The following is a 25,010-nucleotide window of genomic DNA, read 5'->3' as shown; positions in this document are numbered from 1 at the left end:
GCAACCAGCGACACCCCATGTCCCACGAATGAATAACAAAAAAGGAGATCTTGCGCTCCTCACCTCAATCAACTAAAATATTCATCAAACACCAGTCCCTAGTTCCTCCCCACCTCTTCTCCCCCGTGTTAATATCACTGCCAAAGCTGAATTGCTCAAAATAAAAATTCATTCTTCAGTGTACATTAGTATCACTGGCTGTGTCTTGTGAATGATTCCCTTGTCTTTTTTTTACCTTGGTTCTGCAGCTGGAATGTTCGAGTCAGTGGTAACACATTTCCTGCGGCACTGGATCCATTTCTGTAGACGAAAAAATCTCGAAATTGGATAATTTCACTTTTTGAGAAATTGCAACCAATGTTATAGCCGTTCTGCTGGATGTAATTTCCACATTCCTTTGCTGGAGTTTCGGAATACCTGTGGGATGAGACATGATTATTGTTTCATTCGTAGTACCGGTTTTGTCAGCTGAAATTCAAAATCAGCTGGAAAGCTGAACATGTTTGAAAATCATTGCATGCTGAATGGTTATTTAAAGAGAAAATACTTTTGGATTGAGATAGTGCCTTTCATAGCCCCAGGAAATTGCTTCATGCTCAATGAAGTACTTCTGAAGTGTAGTTGCTGTCTGCAATGCAGGAAATGTGGTAGCCAGTTTGCGCACAGCGATCTCTCACAAACCCGATATTGCAGCCATAATTTTACATTCCGCCACTGGTGGGTTTTTGCGGGGGGTGGGGGGAAGGGATTGTGAAATTGTAGGGACGGAATTTCCTCTGCTTTCTCTCCCACCCTAACCACACCATGATCTTGCACCGAGGCAGGCAATGCCGCGGATGGGTAGCCCGCCCTTGCCCCAACCAAGGCCCTTAAGTGGCCTAATTATTGACCACAGGGGCCTTTTCCTGTAGGTCAATTTCCAGGCTAGCAGGAGGATTGAACTGCCAAGGGCAAGCCTGAAAAGGGATTGATTTGGTCTGCAAGTGGGAAGGGGGTGGGGAGGCACTTTGGTTAGGAGCCCCCTTCTGAAGTCAGGCACCCCGCCCTCACTCCCCCTCTTTAAATTCTAGAGGCCTCTGGGAAAACCCACCTTCTTGTCTCTCCACTGAGACCCTGATCACTCCTTCGCTCTGCCCCTAATTCTTCCATACCCGCCCCATCCTGGGACCCCTTGAACTCTCTGGTTGTGAAGAGATAGGGGTCTCAGAGGAAGGTAAGACTCCAGCGGAAAGATGGACTGGCAGAGACTGCAAACAATGTGGAGTTGTTTCATCTCAAATGAGAAGTTCTAAGCTAGAGTTCCCTGTGATCCTCCAGTCATTATGCCAGCTTGATGCAGTTGTCCATAGTCTCACCAGCCTGCCTAACATGCACATTGACTATGTGATGATTGATACTGCTGACATATTGGGTGGGATTTTACAGCCTCACTTGTCCCAGAACCGCAAAACACCGCCCAAGGTCCACCCCTCGCCCACTCCAATTCCTGTGGCGGACAAGGTGGTAACATTCCAGCCATTGTCTTCCGCCCTCAGATGTGCCATCCTCAAAAGGTTGCTGGAATCCCTTAACATCTGAGGGGGAGCTGTACATGGACAGATGCACCCATGTCGCACCCTTTGTTGGAACTAGACATCAGTGCAGATACGAGTGCATGGGTGGGCACTCGATTGTTAGCTCCATGGGTAATGCACTGTGGCGTGGGCACAGCACACTTGCATGAGGATCAGAGAGTGCCCTGGACGTTGGCAGGAGAGACCAGGACCGTGCTGAGTCCAAGGCAGATGACAAGCCTTTGCACCAGGCAGAAGATACTGAATATCCAGCAGGATTCCTGGGAAAATCTGGTAGATATTTGCCCCCTTCCAACCCACTTCCCCACCCCCTCATCACTGGGGAGTCTGAACTAGAGAACGTGGTCTCAGGATAAGATGTTGATCATTTAGGATTGAAAAGAGGAGAATATTCTTCAATCAGAGCCTTTGGAATTCTCTATCCAGGAGGGCTGGGCATGTTCAAGACTGCGATCTAGAGATAGAAAGACCTCAGGGCATCAAGGAATAAGGCATATGGAACACGGTAGGAAAATGCAATTGATGTCACCATTCAGGCAATGATCATATTGGGTGACAGAACAAGTTTGAGGGGTTGAATGGCCTATTCCTTTTCTTACATGTTATGTTTTTTTGGATGATCTTATTCTGGTGTTTGTTATTATTTATTAAAATAGAGAGTTGGTGGTGTAGTGGTAACGTCACTGGACTAGCAATCCAGAGGCCCAGGTTAATGCTTTGGGGACATGAGTTCAAATCCCACTACAGCAGTTGGTGGAATTTAAGTTCAATGAATCGATCTGGAATTGAAAATTAGTCTCAGTAATATGATTGTGAAACCATCATTGATTGTTGTAAAAATACATCTACTTCACTAATATCTTTGAGGGAAGGAAATCTACCGTCCTTACTTGGTCTGGCTCACTTGTGATTCCAGATGCACAGCAGGTGGCTGACTCTCAACTACCCTCTGAAATGGCCAAGTGAGGCACTCAGCTCATGGACTATGAGGGAAGGGCAGCAAAATGTGGCCTTGCTAGCGACACCCACATCCCATGAGAGAAATTTGAAAAGTGGTAACCTGATGATTAATTACCAAGAACCTCACTCCACCTTCCAGTCCCTTTATCCCTAGCTGAGATCAGCTCACCGAACACTCCACACATGAATTAGGAGCAGGAGTAGGCCACTCGGCCCCTCGAGTCTGCTCTGTCGTTCAATAAGATCATGGCAGATCTGACTGTAACCTCAACCCCACATTCCTGCCCCACCCCTGATGACCTTTCACCCCATTCACTGAACAGAGATTGTAGGCAAAGACATTCCCTGCCCCACACAGCTTGGTATCCCAGTGGTCTGTGTGTTTACCAGTCAAGCTCTTAGAGAAACATTCCTATTGGGCTGGTTGACCAGGTAAACAGATAGTCATAGGAGCTGCTGCCAGGACAGCACGGTGGCACAGTGGTCAGCACTGCTGCCTCACAGCGCCAGGGACCCAGGTTCGATTCCCGGCTTGGGTCACTGCCTGTGTGGGGTTTGTACATTTTCCCCGTGTCTGCGTGCTCCTCTGGGTGCTCTGGCTTCCTCTCACAGCCCAAAGATGTGCAGGTTAGGTGGATGGGCCATGCTAAATTGCCCCTTAGTGTCCCAAGATGTGTAGGTTAGGGGAATTAGTGGGGTAAATTAGTGGGTTAGAGAGAATAGGGAGGGATGCTCTATCATAGACTCAGTGAATACACGATGGGCCGAATGGCCTCCTTCTGCACTGTAGGGATTCTATGATTCCATGGTGTACTTCTGAACCAAGCTCTAGCGGTATTGATGAATGAAACTTTTTATACCACTTTACCTGATCAGAAGACTCACCAGTGATACAGTTTGTAGTTTGGTTTCCCTTCCGTGTGATCCCATGTACACTCCATGAATTCCTCATCGTAGATGATGCAATTCACATCTAGAAGGAAAGCAGGACAGGCATTGACACAAAACTCAACTAAATGTAATTTGAATTACAAACAGGTCTACTGACTCTGCGATCTCCTCACATCCTATATTGGATTGAAGTAAGAAAACTCGACAGTTAAGCTTGACATTACAAGCCATGAGGGTATGCAGGCCCTTGATGATATAAATTTGGCATATTCTCACCGGAAAAGGTGAGGTCCCAAAGAGAGAGGGAACAGGGAGAGGTCCCAAAGGGAGAGGCGATTGGCTGACATCCCAAAGAAGAGTAGGAAGTCTCACAACACCAGGTTAAAGTCCAACAGGTTTATTTGGTATCACGAGCTTTTGGAGTGCTGCTCCTTCATGAAGAAGGCATATGGTATGCTTGCCTTTATAGGACGGGGTATAGAGTATAAAAGCTGGAGTCTGATGATGCAGCTGTATAGAACGCTGGTTAGGCCACATTTGGAGTACTGCGTCCAGTTCTGGTCGCCGCACTACCAGAAGGACGTGGAGGCGTTAGAGAGAGTGCGGAGAAGGTTTACCAGGATGTTGCCTGGTATGGAGGGTCTTAGCTATGAGGAGAGATTGGGTAGACTGGGGTTGTTCTCCTTGGAAAGACGGAGAATGAGGGGAGATCTAATAGAGGTGTACAAGATTATGAAGGGTATAGATAGGGTGAACAGTGGGAAGCTTTTTCCCAGGTCGGAGGTGACGATCACGAGAGGTCACGGGCTCAAGGTGAGAAGGGCGAAGTATAACTCAGATATCAGAGGGACGTTTTTTACACAGAGGGTGGTGGGGGCCTGGAATGCGCTGCCAAGTAGGGTGGTGGAGGCAGGCACGCTGACATCGTTTAAGACTTACCTGGATAGTCACATGAGCAGCCTGGGAATGGAGGGATACAAACGATTGGTCTAGTTGGACCAAGGAGCGGCACAGGCTTGGAGGGCCGAAGGGCCTGTTTCCTGTGCTGTACTGTTCTTTGTTCTTTGTTCATCAGGTGAGTTGCAAAGAAGAGTTCAGATAGGGGACAGGAAGAGATCCAAGTCAGTTAAAAAGAGTGAATCAGAGAAATAGGCTCCAAGCAACAAAACGGCTGCATTTGATAGACTCATGATAGACTCACAAGAAGACAGCAGAAGGTTGGTGACTCTATGCTGTGGGCCTTTGGAGCAAAGAAACCCCTTTGGAGTAATAGTGTCTTGCTCATTGTGGCCAAAGAGTTGAAGTTGTGCTTTTGAGTTAATGTTTGAATGCAGATTCAGGAATCCAGGGGAATGGAATCTCAGGAGATGAAACTGAAACCCTACAAGGTGGATCAATGGTGAGGCCGTCTGAGTGGGAACAGCTATTGAGAGAATTCCGAGGCGAGATTTTTGAAGGTGAAGATGGGAATCCCTTATGAGTGAGGTAGAATTTAAATGAGATTGGCTGACTTTCAGTGATTATTGATGGTGGATGGGTTGTTGAGAAATCCGTGAACTCTAGTCTTGGTCACATCTGCCGTTTATTGTGAAGTGTGATGTGTTTGACCGTAGTTTACTTGTTGAAGTCACATGTACCTCATATGAATGTTAAAGTGCAAGGTAGATACTATAAATTTGTTTTCTCTTTCTGACCTTGTATAGTAAAGTTTATTGTCGCTTGTTCAAAGCCCATGAAATCTTATGGCTTCATTTTATTAGCAAGTGTCTCGAATCTCAAACTTTGCCTACTTTAAATAAAATGTTGTTTGTCCCTAACTGGATATTGCTAAAAACTTGGGGTACGACCTAGGATTATGACAGTGGTTCAGCATGGAGGGTCCCTCTTCTTCACCCTGCAGCCCCAGCAGTTGCCACCTCTATCCGTGGTACTGCAAGTCTGCCAAGCTGCCAGCCCCCTGATTAGACTGGCACTTCTGGGAGGTGCCGTGGTTCTGGAAGCCGCCTTCTAATTGGTTGCCACCAGTAAAATGCCACTCAAGGATCCACCGCCGCCTGCCCGCATAGGGTCAAATGCTGTCTTGGCCCGAGGGACTACTTCCCTTCTGATAAAATTCCAGTCAATATTTTAATGAGTGAATGGTCAATCTACGGGAGATATGGAAGCAACTTGTGCTGATGCATTCAATGTCAAAACATTTCACAGATCATGGCCAGAATTCTCTAATCTCGGACATGCCACCACCGCTGCCAGCGAGAATGGAAGATTTGGCACCCAGCCAAATTCGCATCAGTGGGAGTGGATAATTCCAGCAGCGGGCAGGGTTGCAGAATTCTGGCCCCTATCTCTTATCGGATCTCCTAAAATGGTCATCTTGAATAGACGTTGCCAGTCTCAGAACAAGCTTTCTAATGTCTTGAGCTATTTGCCAGGTCCTCTTTTCCCATTATGTACTTTCCCTTTCTAATATTTGCAACCACTTTCCTGAAAGTCCTAGTTTACCATTTTCTATAACTATTTCCGAACTTAATTTCTCTTCCATTCTGCTCTTTTCAACTTTGGTAGAGTCTTGAACCATTGGAGGTGATCGTTCTTCTGCATTTTTCAACAAATAAAAGTTAGCAATTTATGCTATATGTGGCCTTTAAGAATACTTTGTCTGAGCTACCTGGTTGGTTTACTCCACACTTGGAGTATTGTGTTCAGTTCTGGTCACCTTCTTTGAGGAAGGATGTGGTGTCACTGGAGGCGGTTCAGAAGAGTTCACTGGATTGATTCCAGGTTTGAAGGGGCTGTCGTATGCTGATCAATTGAGTAACTTGGGCTTGTACTCACTGGAGTACAGAAGAATGAGGGGGGATTTGACTGAGGTATATAAAATACTCAACAGGATTGATAAAGTAAATGTTAACCAAATGTTCCCCCTTCTAGAACAGTCAAGGACAAGAGGTCATAGTTGTAGAGTAAGAGGGGGAAGGTTCAAGACAGAGATAAGGAGAAGCTACTTTTCAGAGGGTTGTGAGTCTATGGAACTCACTGTCCCAGAGTGTAGTAGATGCAGAATCTATCACTGGATTCAAGAAAGAGATAGATAAATATTTGTTCAAAAGTGGGATAAAAGAGCATGGGCAAAAGGCAGGGAAGTGGAGTTAGGATGAGATGAAGATCAGCCATGATCATATAGAATAGCGGAGTGGGCTCGAAGGGCTGAATTGTCTACTCTCGCTCCTAATTCCAATGTTCCTACTTTAATGCATGAAAGCACACCCTTTGTTGGAATCATGAGGACCTCAGTTTTGATCCCCAGTTTGTGAGTTAGCAGCTGGCTGTAGATTGCTGCTGCAGTGTTACTATGTTCATCCTGGGTTAAGGAGGAACAAGTCAGGCATCATCTGTGTTGATCCTACAGAACCTCCGCTATCCCCATGTGTGGTCATTTTGCTTTATAGTAATTTCAAACTGTACATTTTCAAAAAAGAACAAAATCTGAACTTAAACAAAGTTCATAGAATCATAGAATCTCTACAGTGCAGAAGGAGGCCATTCGGTCATCGAGTCTGCACTGACCACAATCCCACCCAAACCCTAGTCCGGTAACTCCACGTATTTACCCTGCTAGTCCCCCTGACACTAGGGTCAATTTGGCACGGCCAATCAACCTGTGAGCGCTGTGAGGCAGCAGCGCTAACCACTGTTCCACCGTGCCGCCCCAAAGTTGTTGTAGTGAACACAAAAATGGTTTTCTCTGTGCTATTGTGAAGGTTTAGAAATTTTTTTTAGTGTCGACTTCTTGTGGTAATGTTTCTAAAGATAATTTTCTTTTAAACGTATGTTTATGAAACCACATAAAAATTGAAGCCTACACACTGGGAAATGCTTAGAAAAACCTCTCATGCAGATGGGTGAACAAAAATACCCCCTAACTGTGACCAAATGTGTCATGAAAATTTCCGTTCAATGTTCTACTGAAAGATTACAATCTTACATCAGATCTTCTGCTGAATAAAGGGCCGATGAATAATGCCAAGGGAAAATATATAAGTTCATGCTTGGATCGTAAACGATGATCGTTTCGTTAATCTGTTTGCTCAAGTCATTCATGATAATTTCAAATGAAATGATGGATGAGAAATTAGTTTATGTAAAGATGCTTCACAAGGGACCCAAAGTACACTGTACTGTGGATTGATTGGATTCCCTTTGATAGCCTTGTAAACTCGTCTGAGAACTCCACATTCTCCCAATTCTAATTTCTGGTGAATACCTGATTTCCTTTATTATTCATTTGTGGGACATGGGCATTGCTGGCTGGCCAGCATTTATTGCCCATCCCTAGTTGCCCTTGGAGGGCAGCTGAGAGTCAACCACATTGCTGTGGCTCTGGAATCACATGTAGGCCAGACCGGGTAAGGGCAGCAGATTTCATAGAAACATAGAAAAACTACAGCACAAAACAGGCCCTTCGGCCCCACAAGTTGTGCCGAACATATCCCTACCTTCTAGGCCTACCTATAAACCCTCCATCCTATTAAGTCCCATGTACTCATCCAGGACATTAAAGGACATTAGTGAACCAGATGGGTTTTTCCGACGATTGGCAATGGTTTCATGGTCATCCGTAGTTTCTTAATTCCAGAATTTTTAAAATCAAATTCAAATTCCACCATCTGCTGTGGCAGGATTTGAACCTGGGTCCTCAGAACAAGAGCTGAGTTTCTGATTAATAGTCCAGCGATAATACCACTAGGCCATCGCCTCCCCTAAACATTTGCTGGTGGCACACCGTCAGCTGTGTAGGTTCTAAGCTCTGGGCAAACCTTCCCTGAGCCTCTCACACCGCTCTTCCTGTCTTGCCTCCTTCTGCTTAAAACCTACCTCTTTAACCAAGATTTTTGGTCACCTGTCATAATATCTTTGTATCTGACTTGATGTAAAATTTAGTCTGATAACACTCCTGTGAATTAATAGGGAAACATAGAATCCCTATAGTGCAGAAGAAGCCATTCGGCCCATCGAGTCTGCACCAACTCTCTTACAGAATGTCTTACCCAGGCCTACTCAACCACCCTATCCCTCTAACTCCACACATTTATCATGGCTAACCCATCTAACCCTACACATCTTTGGATATTAAAGGGAATTTTATTTTCACCATGGCCAAGCCACCTAACCTGAATATCTTTGGACTAATGTTTTAATCTAATGTTATACTACATTAGAGAAAATATATAAATGTCTGTCATTAGCCAGCCGTGCCTTTTCGATTCACAGACAGATGGGAAGAGGCATTAAAACTGAAAAGGACCAATTATCCGAGAAACACTCTTACACATCTCACGAGCGGAATTAATAGATGTCTGAAATAGGTGCAAAAAGAGACTATTGAACACACTATGAGAGTCCTCACTGAGGAGGGTGGCACAATGGCACATTGGTTTGCACAGCGCCAGGGACCCAGCTTCAATTCTGGCCTTGGGTCACTGTCTGTGTGGAGTTTGCACGTTCCCCCCATGTCTGCGTGGGTTTCCTCCAGGTGCTCCAGTTTGCTCCCACAATCCAAAGATGCGCAGGTTAGGTGGATTGGCCATGCTAAATTGCCCCTTAGTGTGCTGAGGTGTGCAAGTTAGGTCGATTGGCCGCGCTAAATGGACCCGAGATGTATAGGTTGGAATAATTGGTAAATTACTTGGGGTTATGGGGATAGGGCAGGGGAGGGGGCCTGGGTAGGATACTCTGTTGGAGAGTCAGTGCAGACTCAATGGGCTGAATGGCCTCCTTCTGCACTGTAGGGATTCTATGATTCTATGAAAATAAGGGAATGGGTTACAAACAAAAATTAAATGTACCAGACACATGAAACATTGGGAATTGTATAAAATCAATAAAATCATTTTTTGTGACAATAGCCTGTAAATTAGTGTTTGCAATGATGGTGAAAAATGTTCCAAGTTTGTCTGTCATTCTTCACCATTTTAAGGCAGGAGCTCATTTATTTATTTTAACTCCATTAATTTCTGCTTATTCTAATGTTTCATAAAACATAGGGATTTTCTTTATTAAGATGATATTTCTTTTACTTTATTGATAACAGAAAGCGTGATTCTTGAACGTTCTACCCTGCAATAGGAAGTTGTTCAGATATTTCCCAGCACTGAAGGAAAACAGGAATTACTCGAACTATGACGAGGATACATTAATTGGAATCCAGTCTCTTCCCCGTGAGGTGTGAGGGGATCAGAGTATTGAGAAGAAGAACACTTTCAATTCAGGGATCAAAGGCTCTTTTCTAATCCTGCCCACCAGTGCAGGGTGCCATGAATGAATAAAATGGTGATTGGCCATTTTAACAGAGGCAGTATAAAATAAGGGTAAAATTCTAAAGGGGCTAGAGGAGCCAGTGGATGTGATTTATTTGGAGCAGAATTCTCCCCAAATTCATGTGAAAACTGGAGTAATTCATGTTGGTTTTTTCAGTGGAAGCTCAGACTAGAATCTCCCCCACTCTGTGCACTACAGAGGCTGCCAGTGTGGATATCATTAAATGTCAAGGGGTGTGGCCTATCCCCGCTGGAGAGACTGAAATCAGTGCGCTGAGTGGGCCACTGCGCATGTGTTGATCTGTGATTGCCGAGATCGGTGCATGGTCTGTGGCCCCATACTCCCTTTGCTGACTAGCTCGATCTCTGGCCAGCCCCGCAATCCCGCAATGCTGACTCTTCCCCCCCCCCCCACGACCTGATTGGTGCCCCCCCGCCCCCGGCCATTCTCAGACCCAACCCTGACTGCCCCCACCTCCGGCCCACCCTGATCTCTCCAGCCCACCTGCCCGATTCCCTCCCTGACAGTTAATGCCCCCCGCAGTCCTAACCCACTCTCCGCAGTGCCGACCCTCCCCAGCAGATTGACCCCCCCCCTCATCCCAGCTGAACCCCCCTCCCCAGTATGCCCTGATCGCTGGCCTCCCTCCTTGCCTGACCGATCCCTAAGCAGAATGGCAGCGGGACACCCCCACCCGCACCGATCACCCCCGAGGCCCTGCCCCCATCAGGCCATGCCCCCTAGCCCCCTCAATAGCCCCCACCCCCTTGGCACTGCCCCATGCCCAATAGGCAGTGCCTAAAGTGCCCCTTGGGCATTACACTTTGCCCCTTGGGCAGTGCCAGGGGCACAGGCTGGCACCTCCTGACCTGTTGAGCTAAAAAATTATCGCAGTGGGATGGGAGAATCATGGCCTTGGACTTTCAGTGGGTTTTCAACAAATTCCCACGTAAGAAGTTAGAGCGTAAATTTAAAGTACAAGGAATGGTGTATTGAAATGATAATAAACGTATTGGTGGACAGGAAACAGAGTAGGAATAAAGGGGTAATTTTCCGAAGGCAGACAGTAAGTAGTGGGGTGCTGCAAGGATCGGTGCCAGGACCACAGCAGTTCACAGTTTACATGAATGATTTAGATGATAGAGCTAAATGTAATGGCCAGGATTCTCCCAAAAATATCCTGAGTCCCCAATTTGTGTGAAAACTGGAGTAATTCCTACTGATTTTTTTAGCAGGATTTTCAGAATGAATCTTGGACACTCTGAGTGCCCTAGTGGGATTCTCTCCAAAAATCAGGGGCCCGAGAGGCCCCTGATTCCCGCCCGAGAGGCCCCTGATTTCCGCCCGAGAGGCCCCTGATTCCCGCCCGAGAGGCCCCTGATTCCCGCCCGAGAGGCCCCTGATTCCCGCCCGAGAGGCCCCTGATTCCTGCCCGAGAGGCCCCTGATTCCCGCCCGAGAGGCCCCTGATTCCCGCCCGAGAGGCCCCTGATTCCCACCCGAGAGGCCCCTGATTTCCGCCCGAGAGGCCCCTGATTCCCGCCCGAGAGGCCCCTGATTCCCGCCCGAGAGGCCCCTGATTCCCGACCGAGAGGCCCCTGATTCCCGCCCGAGGCCGGCAGCACAGCACTGAGCAGGCCACTGCATATATGCCGATCTGTCAACGCCTCTGCTGGCCTCCTGATAGCTGGCCAGCCCTGCAACCCCCAATCGCTGGCCTTCCGGGCCTCTCCGGGCCAGCCCCGATGTCGCCCTCCCACCCCCCCTTCCTGGCCAGCTCCGATCTCCCGATTCTCCACTAGCAGTCCCAAACCCCACCGTCCCCCCAGCAGTCCCGACCCCCCCTCCGGCAGCTCTAATCCCCCCCCCCCCCATCCCGATGGCAAGCCCTGAATGCCGACCTCCCTCACTCTGCCCATGATCCCTGTGCAGAGTGGGCAGTGGGAACACCCCACCCCCACCAATCGTCCCAATAGGCCCCACCCCAATAGGCCCAATCCCCTTGGCACTGGCCAGGGTGCACCCCCCTTACCCCCAACCTCCTGGGGGGGCCTCAATGGCCTTTGTTCCCTCCAACGGGATCGGGCCGCCTCTTCCCCATTGGTGGGGAGCAGTAGTGAACCCTACTGGTGTGAACCACTCCTGGTGAGGGGGGCAGACGCTAGCGGGTCGGGAGATTTCAGTCCCAGTCCCCCTAATGACATTCAAATCGCGATTTAAAAATTTAAATCAGCTCCGTGCTGTTTTCTGGTGTGGAGCCAATGACACTACGAATCTTGGCCCCGGAGACGGACGGAGACTGTGGTGCCCAGCGGGGAGGGCACGAAACGGCCTCAACGGATGTCTCACGGCCTGTTGCGCTACTAGAGCAGCACAGCAGGCTGGGAGAATCACCCCCAATATCTCCAAGTTTGCAGATGACACAAAGCAGGGTGGGAGGTGGGCTGTGAGGAGGATGTGGAGATGCCTCATTGTGATTTGGACAAGCTGACTAGGTGGACAGATGCATGGCAGATGCAGTACAATGTGGATAAATGTGAAGTTATCCACTTAGGCAACAAAAACAGGAAGACAGGTTATTATCTGAATGGCTATAAATTAGGAGAAGGGAATGTGCAACAAAATATTAATGTCCTCATACACCAGTCACTGAAGGTAAGCATGCAGGTGCAGCAGGCAGTGGAGAAGGCAAATGGTATGTTGGCCTTCATAATGAGAGGTTTCAAGCACAGGAGCAGGGATGTGTTGTCGCAATTATTCAGGGCCTTGGTGAGGCCACACCTGGATGATTCTGTGCAGCTTTGGGTCCCCTTATCTGCGGAAGGACGTTCTTGCTATGGAGGGAGTGCAGAGAAGGTTTACCAGACTGGTTCCTGGGATGGCAGGGCTGACATATGAAGCGAGATTGAGTCAGTTAGGATTATATACACTGGAGTTCAAAAGAATGAGGGGGTCTCATAGAAACCTATAAAATTCTAACAAGACTAGACAAGGTAGATGCAGGAAGGATGTTCCTGATGGTGGAGGTGTATAGAAGCAGCGGTCAGAGTCTCAGGATACGGGAGAAAAACATTTTAGGACTGAGATGAAGAGAAATTTCTTCTCCCAGAGAGTGGTGAGCCTGTGGAATTCACAACCAAAGAAAGCAGTTGAGGCCAAAACATTGTATGTTTTTGATAAGGAGTTACATATAGCACTTGGAGAGAAGGGGAATCAAAGAATATGAGGGAAGGCAGGAGCAGGCTGTTGAGTTGGATGATCAGCGATGATCATAATGAATGGCAGAGCTGGTTCAAAGGGCCAAATGGCCTACTCCTATTCCTATTTTCTATGTATATTTCTATGTAAAAGCAAGGAGGTTATGCAGAACATATTCAATACACTAGTCAGACCTCAGCTGGAATATTTTGTACAGTTCTGAGTTTCACAATATATGATGTGAACGCACTGGAGAGAGTGCAGAAAAGATTTACAAGAATCATTTCAGAGATGCGAAACTTCGGTTATGAAGATAGATCAGAGAAGTTGGGACTTTTGATTTGATTTGATTTGATTTGATTTATTATTGTCGCATGTATTAACATACAGTGTAAAGTATTGTTTCTTGCTCGCAATACAGACAAAACATACCGTTCATAGAGAAGGAAACGAGAGAGTGCAGAATGTAGTGTTACAGTCATAGCTAGAGTGTACAGAAAGATCAACTTAATGCAAGGTAAGTCCATTCAAAAGTCTGACAGCAGCAGGGAAGAAACTGTTCTTGAGTTGGTTGATACGTGACCTCAGACTTTTGTACCTTTTTCCCGAAGGAAGATGGTGGAAGAGAGAATGTCCGGGGTGCGTGGGATCCTTAATTATGTTGGCTGCTTTGCCAAGGCAGCGGGAAGTGTAGACAGAGTCAATGGATGGGAGGCTGGTTTGCGTGATGGATTGGGCTACATTCACGACCTTTTGTAGTTTCTTGCGGTCTTGGGCAGAGCAGGAGCCATATCAAGCTGTGATACAACAAGAAAGAATGCTTTCTATGGTGCATCTGTAAAAGTTGGTGAGAGTCGTAGCTGACATGCCAAATTTCCTTAGTCTTCTGAGAAAGTAGAGGCGTTAGTGGGCTTTCTTAACTATAGTGTCGGCATGGGGGGGACCAGGACAGGTTGTTGGTGATCTGGACACCTAAAAACTCTCGACCCTTTCTACTTCAAAAATTTGTATTTTCTCCTTGGAGCGAAGAGGGCTAAGAGGAGATTTGATAGAAATGTTGGACAGAGTAGATGGGGAGAAACTGTTCCCCCTTGTAAAAGGATCAAGAACGAGAGGGCATAGGTTTAAGATGATTTGCAAAAAAAGCAAATGTGGTATGAGAAAATCTTTCTCACACAATGAGTGGTTCAAGTCTGGAATGTACTGTCTGGAAGTGTGGTGGAGACAGGTTCAATCAAGGCATTGAAGAGAACATTAGATGGTTACTTGAATAGAAACAATGGGCGGAATTTTCCCGTCCCACCCATCATGGGAATCATAGCGGGTGGGACAGAAAATATGGCGGACCATGCGATGGTCCGTTGACCTTGGACGGAAATTTCTGGCCTTGGGCGAACATGGCCAGAAAATCCTCCCCAATGGGTATGGAGAAAAGGCAGGGGCATGATACTAAGTCATAATGCTCGTTTGGAAGGCTGGTGCAGACATGATGGGCTGAATGGCCTCCTTCTGTACTGTAACAATACTATGATTCTATGAGCTGAATCGTAACCCAAGGACTGGATTTGACATTAGATCCCGGCTTTTAAATATTAATGAGGGCTCCAGCTGCCTCTGGTAGGTATCTTCCCCAAAGCAGTTTCACAGAAGATTCTTCACGCACAGTGGAAATTTTGATCTCTTTGATCTGAGCTGGATCTGGACTATGGTTCCATTGGAAAAAGACACCGTGTAACCTCCTGCATCACACAGTAACCAAGTTTATGGTTAGTGTCCATGGAGACAGGCCTGAGAGTAGGTTGATTGTCTGCCTCCTTTGCAGGTGAATATATTTGATGTGAGGGAAGAGAAATATAAATATAAAGAACATAACAAATCCAGCAAAGAATTCAGGAGAAGCCTCCTGTCTTAGAGAGTGGAACTTGCTGCTTATGGGGTAGCTGAGACAGATAGCATAGATACATTTAAGGACAAGTTAGAGAGGTACATCAAGGTGAATCGGACAAAGGAATTTGCATTTAGGGTTAGACCACTCACTGCTTAAAAAATATTCTTCCCTGCATTCCCCTTGCATCTCTTACCCAAAGTCTCCTAGTCCATCTACCATCATTTGGGCGGCACGGTGGCACAGTGGTTAGCACTGCTGCCTCACAGCGGCAGGGACCCTGTTCAATTCCAGCCTCCCCTGACTGTCTGCATGGAGTTTGCACGTTCTCCCCGTGTCTGCGTGGGTTTCCTCCCAGTGCTCCGGTATTCCTCCCACACTCCAAAGATGTGCGGGTTAGGTCCATGATAAATTGCCCCTTAGTGTCCGGGGGATTAGCAGGGCAAATACTTGGGGTTATGGGGATGGGGCCTGGGTGAGATTGTTGTTGGTGCAGGTTCAATGGCCTCCTTGTGCACTGTAGAGATTCTGTGATGAAATGAGATAGGAGGAGGAGGCTCGTGTGAAGTAGGAAGATATAAAGCATAGGAGCTGAACAGTCTCTTTTTGTGTAATACTGGGGGGAATTTTCCCATCCCACTCACCATGAGAATCGTAGTGGGCAGGGGGTGGGGGGAGGGGGGAGGGTGATGGAGTTGTGGAACGGAGCATTCAAAGGTCTATTGACCTCGGGTGGAATTTTCCAGTTTTGGGGCGAGTGTGCCCATTATATTTTATAAAGGAACAAATTTTCAAACTTGATAGGTGGAAGGATAAACAAGTAGATAAATAAATGGATAGATAAATGAAAGCAGGAAGATAACACTTTTTAAAACCAAAGTGTCATGTCAATTGTTCATCAAAAGGTTGTGAACAGCGATGAGGATCATCAGAGGATACAGCAGGATATAGATCAGTTGGAGACTTGGGCGGAGAGATGGCAGATGGAGTTTAATCCGGACAAATGTGAGGTAATGCATTTTGGAAGGTCTAATACAGATAGGAAATACACAGTAAATGGCAGAACCCTTAGGTGTATTGATAGGCAAAGGGATCTGGGTGTACAGGTACACAGGTCATTGAAAGTGGCAATGCAGGTGAAGAAGGTAGCCAAGAAGGCATACGGCATGCTTGCCTTCATTGGTCGGGGTATTGAGTTTAAAAATTGGCAAGTCATGTTGCAGCTTTATAGAACCTTAGTTAGGCCGCTCTTGGAATATAGTGTTCAATTCTGGTCGCCACACTACCAGAAGGATGTGGAGGCTTTGGAGAGGGTACAGAAAAGATTTACCAGGATGTTGCCTGGTATGGAGGGCATTAGCTATGAGGAGAAATTGGAGAAACTTGGCTTGTTCTCACTGGAGCGACGGAGGTTGAGGGGAGACCTGATAGAAGTCTACAAGATTATGAGAGGCATGGACAGAGTGGACAGTCAGAAGCTTTTTCCCAGGGTGGAAGCATCAATTACTAGGGGGCATAGGTTTAAGGTGCGAGGGACAAGTTTTAAAAGAGATGTACAAGGCAGATTTTTTACACAGAGCGTGGTGGGTGCCTGGAACTCGTTGCCGGGGGAGGCAGTGGAAGCGGATACGGTAGTGACTTTTATGGGGCATCTTGACAAGTACATGAATGAGATGGGAATAAAGGGATATGGTCCCCGGAAGGGTAGGGGATTTTAGTTAAGTCGGGGCGGCATGGTCGGTGCAGGCTTGGAGGGCCGAAGGGCCTGTTCCTGTGCTGTAATTTTCTTTGTTCTTTGTTCAATAACATCAACTGAAAACTAACGGATCTGAGTTTGCCAGAGCTGTGTCATAAATGAGCTTGTTATTTCAATTGACCTTTAAGAGTAATTTTGTCTTCTCATCGTTTAGTTTACGTGGCAAAAGCAATGTGGGTTTTCCCCCTTATCTTGCTGTTATTTGCTGTAAGAGAAATCAGGCCACTTTAAAGAGCAGTTACTTTAAATTCAGAAACTATTAATCCAGAGTAAGGGAGTAGTTGTTCCACAAAAACCCTCCAATCCCGCAAGACCATTCCATCAGAGACAAAATTACAGCCTCAACGAGAACTAACTTTTCAGTCTTACAAGTTTTCCACTTCTTGCATTTGGAAATTTAAAAAAAACCTTCTTCAAATATTTATTTCCCTTGCTTTTCTGTCTCACATCTGGACTGAACACAGCAAACTAAATACCCCAGCTAAAACAAGTAGTTTCATATTTGATGGAGCATAAACTATCCAGCATTCAACCACGTGTCTATAACCCTATCACAGCCGAGATAGGAAACTCACCATACAATGCACAACCAACACTTCATACAGAACATTGAAACTTTAGCACACAGCTCTATAATTCCAGAGTATTTCTTATAATAAACCTAGACTATTATGAATCTTTGGGTATTTGTGATATTTTCAGGCTGGGAACAACATCATTACATTACAGAGAAAAGGGTAATTGGCCCCCAGTTAAGAAGGTAACACAGTCCCACTGCAATAAAATCTAGATCCGGTCAAAGATTTTTTTAAAACTGCAACTGATTGGAATTGAAAATAAATTCACAAAATGATGGAAATATGCAGCAAGTCCAACAGCTCCCATGAAGGGAAAAGACAGGTTAATAATTCAAGCTCTTGCTCCTTCTTGAGAATTGAGAACTGAAAGATAAACAATTCCTTTTCAAAGATGGATGAGAAAAACAAAGGAGGAAAAGAGACCATAGATGTATCCCAATCACTAGGAAGAAACAGATGGTCTAAGTGATCTGAAGACAGGTCACTTAGATCACAGGGAGTGGCACGGTGGCGCAGTGGTTAGCACTGCTTCCTCACAGCACCAGGGACCCTGGTCCAATTCCGGCCTTGGATCATTGTCTGTGTGGAGTTTGCACGTTCTCCCCGTGTCTGCGTGGGTTGCCCTCTGGTGCTCCGCTTTCCTCCCACAGTCCAGAGATGTGCGGATTAGGTTGATTGGCCATGGTAAATTGACCCTAATGTCAGGGGGTCTAGCAGGGTAAATATGTGGGATTACAGGAATAGGGCCTGGGTGGGATTGTGGTCGGTGCAGACTTGATGGGCCGAATGGCCTCCTTCAGCACAGTCAGGATTCTATGATTCTATGAAACAGTTGGTCTGAGTGACCTGAAGACAGCTTGATAGCTAGGCAAGAATCTGCCTCATGATATAAGAGTTAATTTCAATGGGGCAATGAAAAGGCATTAGAATTACAAAAAAATAATTAAGTAACCAACATGGTGAAAAGTTTGGGGCCAGGCATGAAGTTGTAAATGAAAACAAGAGGACATTTGTTCTGAACAATATTTTGCTTGGCTGCTCATTTATCTCGTGTACATTGATTCAAGCATTTCTCTCCCTCGGGTAGTGTTGGTGATGCACCCAAGAAGAGGCAGGGTGAGTTGACAATCTGGATACATATCTTTTATCCTGGAACAGCTCCAGCCAGGGCTGCTGTTTTCTGGGTGTTTCCCTGTGTTTCCTTCAGGAATGGGAGACCCATTAAATGTTTCTAACATTTCCTGCTTTCATTTCAAACCTCGTGACTTTCCCATGCCTTTTTCCAATTTAGCATTTAACACACTGGTGTTTCTAATGTCTTTGCACTGTCTCACTGAGTTGATCTTTTATATCACCAGCAGATTCCAGCTTTTCTATCAAGTCATTTTCCACAGCACCATAGAATCCTCACATTGTAGAAGGAGGCCATCTGGCCATCAAGTCTGTCCCAATTCTCCGGGACAGAAAGAGCAGCTTATCCAGGACCACCTTCCCAACCCATCCCCGTAACCTTGCGCATTTACCATGGTCAATCCACCTAACCCACACAAATTTGGACACTAAGGGGCAATTTAGCATGACCAATCGACCTAACCTGCACATCTTTGAACAACTAGGGGCAATTTAGCATGGCCAAGCCACCTAACCTGCACATCTTTGGGCTGTGGGAGGAAACCAGAGCATTCAGATGAAACCCACGCAGAAACAGGGCAAACATGCAAACTCCACACAGACAGTCACCCAAGGCTGGAATTGAACCTAGGTCCCTGTTGCTGCAAGCCACTGTGTCACCCAAACTGTTCAACCCATCAGCCATGATTAGTATCAGTCCCTCCTTATGCTTTCTCCCTCCTTTTCTCCCATCCTATCAAAAGCTTGCTTATCTTCCAGTTTCTGGTCTGACTGAAATGTTAAATTGTCCTTTTCTCTTCCCTGATTCTGATGGATCTATTGTGTGTTCCCAGCACTCATCATCAAAGATATGAGTGAAAAATGCATACGTGCACAATGCTGATCTCTCTCCCTCCGGAACTCACATTTTTAAGTATTTGGTGTACTAGCATTTACAAATTCTACTGCCTAGTATAACAAGACAGTACCACATATCCCAGTTTCAAATTACAGCAAAGTGTACTTGTAATTTTTATTGAAATTATTGAAATTCATAAAATTAATACCATAGAACATAGAACAGTACAGCACAGAACAGGCCCTTCGGCCCACGATGTTGTGCCGAGCTTTATCTGAAACCAAGATCAAGCCATCCCACTCCCTATCATCCTGGTGTGCTCCATGTGCCTATCCAATAACCGCTTAAATGTTCCTAAAGTGTCTGACTCCACTATCACTGCAGGCAGTCCATTCCACACCCCAACCACTCTCTGCGTAAAGAACCTACCTCTGCTACCCTTCCTGTATCTCCCACCACGAGCCCTATAGTTATGCCCCCTCGTAATAGCTCCATCCACCCGAGGAAATAGTCTTTGAACGTTCAATACCAGAAACTGATTGAATGAAATGAAACAGCCAAAAAGGTAGCAGAAGTTTAAACATGAGTGAGTTGTGCCCATAAACACTGTCGAGTCCTGTTTCTGTGATCTTCCACACTTTTGCAAAGATCCCCTCATCACAAGTAGTTCCCACGTGGCACCGTGAGTTTCTGCGATTGCACGCATTCAATGTGCTCATTATACTGCATCCAGAGTATTTGGTGCACAAGGAACATTACTCATGTTAAAATACCGCTGGTGCTTCCAGTTCATTTTAAATCAGTTTGTAAATTGTCTGGGTCAAATGGTACACTCAGTTGATCTGCCCTTAAGACATGCACCAGTGATCCATTGAAGATAAACAAGCTGTGCCCTATTCTGCTGTAGTATTTTTAATTTTGCTATTTTTAAATTCTGACTTGGTCACCATTTTATATTATCACTGATCTTTGGAAAGATTGGCCGCAGATTGAGAAGGTGAAACATACTTCTTGGCTCCTGACCTTTTACCCGTAACACTTTTATATTCCCGTCAGATGCCACTTTTTCAGTTGTATGGATAAAGAATGTCTTCGCTTAGTTCACTTGAGCTGAAGCATGTTTCCTTTGTGTGTTATCACCGGCTCCTAAGTCCCACCATGATTGGCTCTGTGTTACATTTCTGTACAATGTACTTTCACAACATATCAAAACAATTTTAATTTACAGATGTGCAATTCTTTTGTACGTATTAATTCTAAGAATATAGATCTAATCCCGCAAGATCGTGTCATCAGGGACAGTTACAGCCTCAGCAATAACTCGCTTTTCTGTCTTATAAGTTTTCCAGTTCTTGCATTTGGAAATAAAAAACCTTCTTCAAATATTTATTCCCCTCTCTTTTCTAGTTAGTATATGGCTCCACAAGCATCTACAATTAATCAGTATCTCATCATTCTTGATAGATGATTCAAACATCATTTCCAATTAATCTTTGCCTTTAACCCAAATGCACAGCAGAGCAGGAGTCACTAGTTAGTGATCAGGAACTGGAATTCCCTGGCTGTTTTACCCCACCATTTTTCTTACCTGGGGGATGCTTAGGCCAGTTGTAGCATTCTATTCACTCCACAGTTAAGGGGAGCAAACTCAGCACAAGAAATCTTTAGGTTTGTGTGGTTCTCACTGGGCATCTTTAATCTGAATATAGCTTTGTGCGTAACATATAGTTTAATACAATTTACACTTTATTGCATTCTTATTTAACGGATTACACACAAGCCTCCCATCCACTGACTCCATCTATACTTCCCGCTGCCTCAGAAAAGCAGCCAGCATAATTAAGGACCCCAGGCACCCTGGACATTCTCTATTCCACCTTCTTCCCTCGGAAAAAGATACAAAAGTCTGAGATCAGGTGCCAACTGACTCAAGAACAGCTTCTTCCCTGCTGCCATTAGACTTTTGAATGGACCTACCTCGCATTATGCTGATCTTTCTCTACACCCTAGCTATGACTGTAACACTATATTCTGCACCATTTCCTTTCCTTCTCCCCATGTACTCTATCAATGGAATGTTTTGTCTGTATAGCGCGCAAGATACAAGACTTGTCGCTGTATACCAATACATGTGACAATAATAAATCAAATCAAATCAAAAAGCTACTACATGGTGACAATCAAATATCAGCTCCGATTTTCAATTGTGTAATTCACTCAGCACGTTACTCAGTAACCAGGATTTACTCTTTTGAAATGGATAGGATTCTTAGTTTCTCATTTTCCCCAATGCTATTTCAAATCTTCACACACATGGTGTAAACTCTGATCAACTCATGCAGTAGAAGTCAGCAGTCCAGTGTTAACGGCACTGGGCTGGTAATCCAATTAATCCAACTGTTACCATAGCAAATTGTGAAAGCGAACTTATTAAAGTTTCTGGTGATTTCCACATTGCGGGCGAGCCAGAAACTAAAAGCATGAAAGCTCAATTAGTTCTCGAATGGGAAGGGAAGCTGCCACCGCTACTCAGTTTGACCCACATGTGACTTTGAAGTGGTTGACTTTACAGGCTAACGAGAGATGGGCAGTAAACCCTGCCATGCCTGTGTTGTCCGCTACCTAAGCACAAATAAAAGAAAAAGGCCGATTCATGTACGAGGCTGTAATTTGGGCGGTAAATGAAGTAAACAGTATAAACAATATAAAATGTAGTAATACCCAGCTCAAACGATTCACTCGATAGTACATAGTTCGACTTTCCCGTTCCGTTAGACATATCAAGTATTCTTATAAGGGGCTAAATCAGGCTATTTTGTTGTTTCCATGCATAAGATCATTTGTCCTTGCTTGGTGTTTGTAATAAAACTGTAACTACATGAAGCTGAGCGTCATTTGGATTTTAAAATGTGCTTTTCTTCCCCAGATTATCCATTTGCAGTTTATGAAATGTTACATTTTTATATTACACAACAGTGCAAAGATGTGCAGGTTAGATGGATTAGCCATGCTAACTTGCCCCTTAATGTCAGGGAGACTAGCTAGGGTAAATGTATGGGGTTATAATGATAGGGCCTGGATGGAATTGTGGTCGGTGCAAACTTGATGGGCCGAATGGCTTCCTACTGCACTGTTGGATTCTATGATACGATATGATAAATAGAAGGGAGAGAGAATAGTTATATATTTCCTATAGTTCTGATTCATTTAAAAACAATTTAAATTATTGCCACACACAGAACATATTGTTGATGAAGATACCTCATTTCTAGCACAATTAATTAGAAATAGAATTAAAGACATTTGTGAAAAAGCCAGAAATATTTTTCAGCTGCATGTTTCAGGTAACAAAAAGAGAAAAGCTAAGTTTAAGTCGGGTAGTGGTAAGTACGTGCTTCGAAATGCTTCCTTCCTGCTAGCTTTTAAAATAAGAAATAGAAAAGTAGCAAAACACTTACCATCTGACTGCGCGCTGAGTGCCACATTGCATAAACCTATCAGCCAAATCCAGTGAATCGATTCTGGCAGTACTTGTCTCTTCAACAAGTATTGACTAGCCATCTTATGATTGCTGTGAAAGTTTGGATGATTCTTAAACATGAGGCATTTTCAATTCCATTCCACAGCAGACCTGTTTGCAACCGTTCCCCGCTGTGGTCTGATAATAGGCGTCTCTGCAGTTGATCAATTTCCTCCACCCTCGCTCTTTTTCTCTCTTTAGATGTACTATTTCCTGTGTCTTGTCGTAAGCAATGAGAGTGCAGCCTGTTCCATTTTCAAATATTTTCCAGGTAGCATTGAGATTTGGTGTTTCCACATGCTGCACAGATGAACATGAATGTGACACGAAGCCACAGTCATTACTTCCTTCTCCATTCTTCTTCCCCATGGTACAAAATAGGAGCAGGTGGAGGCCATTTGGCTCTTCGAGCCTGCTTCGCTATTCATTATGATCTTGGCTGATCATCCAACTCAACAGCCTGTTCCCACAATCCCAACATATTCTTTGATCCCTAAAAGCTCTCTCTAATTCCTTCTTGAAAACATACAGAGCGGGATTTTATGGTCTCGCTCGTCCCAAAACTGTAAAATCCCGCCTGAGGTCAACGGATCTTTCCATTGTTCGCCCCTCACCCGCTCTGATTCCCATGGCGGGCGGGGTGATGAAATTCCAGCCACAATATTTTGGCCTCAATGGCTTTCTGTGGTAGTAAAATTCTGCAAGCTTGGCACTCTCTGGGTGAAGAAATTTCTCCTGTTCTCAATCCTACAAGGTTTACCTTGTATCCTTATAATGTGAGCCCTGGTCCTGGACTCCCCCACTATTGGGAACATCCTTTCTCCATCAACCAGGGGAGGGGTCTTTTTCCGGTTGAAGGTCTGTGACTAGTGGTGTTCCGCAGGGCTCTGTACTGGGACCTCTGCTGTTTGTGATATATATAAATGATTTGGAGGAAGATGTAACTGGTGTGATCAGTAAGTTTGCAGACGACACGAAGATTGCTGGAGTTGCGGATAGTGATGAACATTGTCAGAGAATACAGTAGGATATAGATAGGCTGGAACATTGGGCGGAGAAATGGCAGATGGAATTTAATCCAGATAAATGCAAAGTGATGCATTTTGGTAGATCTAATGTAAGGGGGAGCTATACAACAAATGGCAGAACCATCAGGAGTATAGACTCACAGAGGGACCTGGGTGTACAAGTCCACAGATCCTTAAAGGTGGCAGCACAGGTGGAGAGGGTGGTCAAGAAGGCATATGGCATGCTTGCCTTTATTGGACGGGGCATAGAATATAAAAGTTGGCATATGATGTTGTAGCTGTATAAAACGATGGTTAGGCCACATTTGGAATACTGCGTCCAGTTCTGGTCGCCGCACTACCAGAAGGATGTGGAGGCTTTGGAGAGAGTACAGAGAAGGTTTACCAGGATGTTGCCTGGTATGGGGAGTCTTAGCTATGAGGAGAGATTGGGTAAACTCGGGTTGTTCTCCCTGGAAAGACGGAAGATGAGGGGCGACCTAATAGAGGTGTATAAAATTATGAAGGGCATAGATAGGGTGAACAGTGGGAAGCTTTTTCCCAGGTCGGAGGTGACGAACACAAGGGGTCATGGGTTCAAGGTGAGGGGGGCAAGGTTCAACACCGATGTCAGGGGGATGTATTTTACACAGATGGTGGTGGAGGCCTGGAATGCACTGCCAAGCAAGTGATTGAGGCGGATACGCTGGGATCCTTTAAGACTTATCTAGATAGCCACATAAACAGACTGGGAATAGAGGGATACAAAAGAATGGTCTAGTGGGCACATGAGCGGCGCAGGCTTGGAGGGCCGAAGGGCCTGTTCCTGTGCTGTATTGTTCTCCATCAACCCTGTCCAGTCCTGTTAGAATTTTATAGCTTTCTATGATATCCCTCCAGCATTCTTCTGAAATTCAGCGAATATAATCTTATCTGACTCAATCTTTCCTCAAATATCAGCCCTGCTATTCCAGCACTCAGTCTGGTAAACCTTCACTGCATTCCTTCTATAGCAAGAACATTCTTCCTCAGGTAAGGAGACCAAAACGGCACACAGTATTCCAGGTGTGGTGGCACGGTAGCACAGTGGTTAGCACTGCTGCTTCACAGCTCCAGGGTCCCGGGTTCGATTCCCGCCTCGGGTCACTGTCTGTGTGGAGTTTGCACATTCTCCTCGTGTCTGCGTGGGTTTCCTCCGGGTGCTCCGGTTTCCTCCCACAGTCCAAAGATGTGCGGGTTAGGTTGATTGGCCAGGTTAAAAATTGCCCCTTAGAGTCCTGAGATGCGTGGATTAGTGGGTAAATATGTGGGGGTAGGGCCTGGGTGGGATTGTGGTCGGTGCAGACTCGATGGGC

At 45.5% G+C, this 25,010-nt stretch overlaps 1 protein-coding gene across 2 annotated transcripts in view; it reads right to left on the bottom strand.

Moving 5' to 3' along the window:
• Positions 1-22,828, bottom strand: part of LOC144493052 (cytokine receptor common subunit gamma-like) — a 51,337-nt gene extending 28,509 nt beyond the window's left edge. The window contains exons 1-3 of one of the 2 annotated variants that reach the window (XM_078211892.1): positions 22,587-22,828; positions 3,420-3,507; positions 236-417 (exon numbers count right to left, since the gene is read on the bottom strand). In XM_078211892.1, the coding sequence (XP_078068018.1) occupies positions 236-417; positions 3,420-3,507; positions 22,587-22,728 (412 nt within the window). In that variant the 5' untranslated portion in view covers positions 22,729-22,828. The remainder of the gene's footprint in view (positions 1-235; positions 418-3,419; positions 3,508-22,586) is intronic. The other variant, XM_078211891.1, reaches the window with a different exon arrangement.
• Positions 22,829-25,010: the final 2,182 nt, after the last annotated feature.

The sequence above is a fragment of the Mustelus asterias genome, chromosome 4 (genome assembly GCF_964213995.1).
Source record: "Mustelus asterias chromosome 4, sMusAst1.hap1.1, whole genome shotgun sequence".
Lineage (NCBI taxonomy): Eukaryota > Metazoa > Chordata > Chondrichthyes > Carcharhiniformes > Triakidae > Mustelus > Mustelus asterias.
Note: the sequence above shows the minus strand (reverse complement) of the source record. Positions and strands in the feature narration are given on the sequence as shown.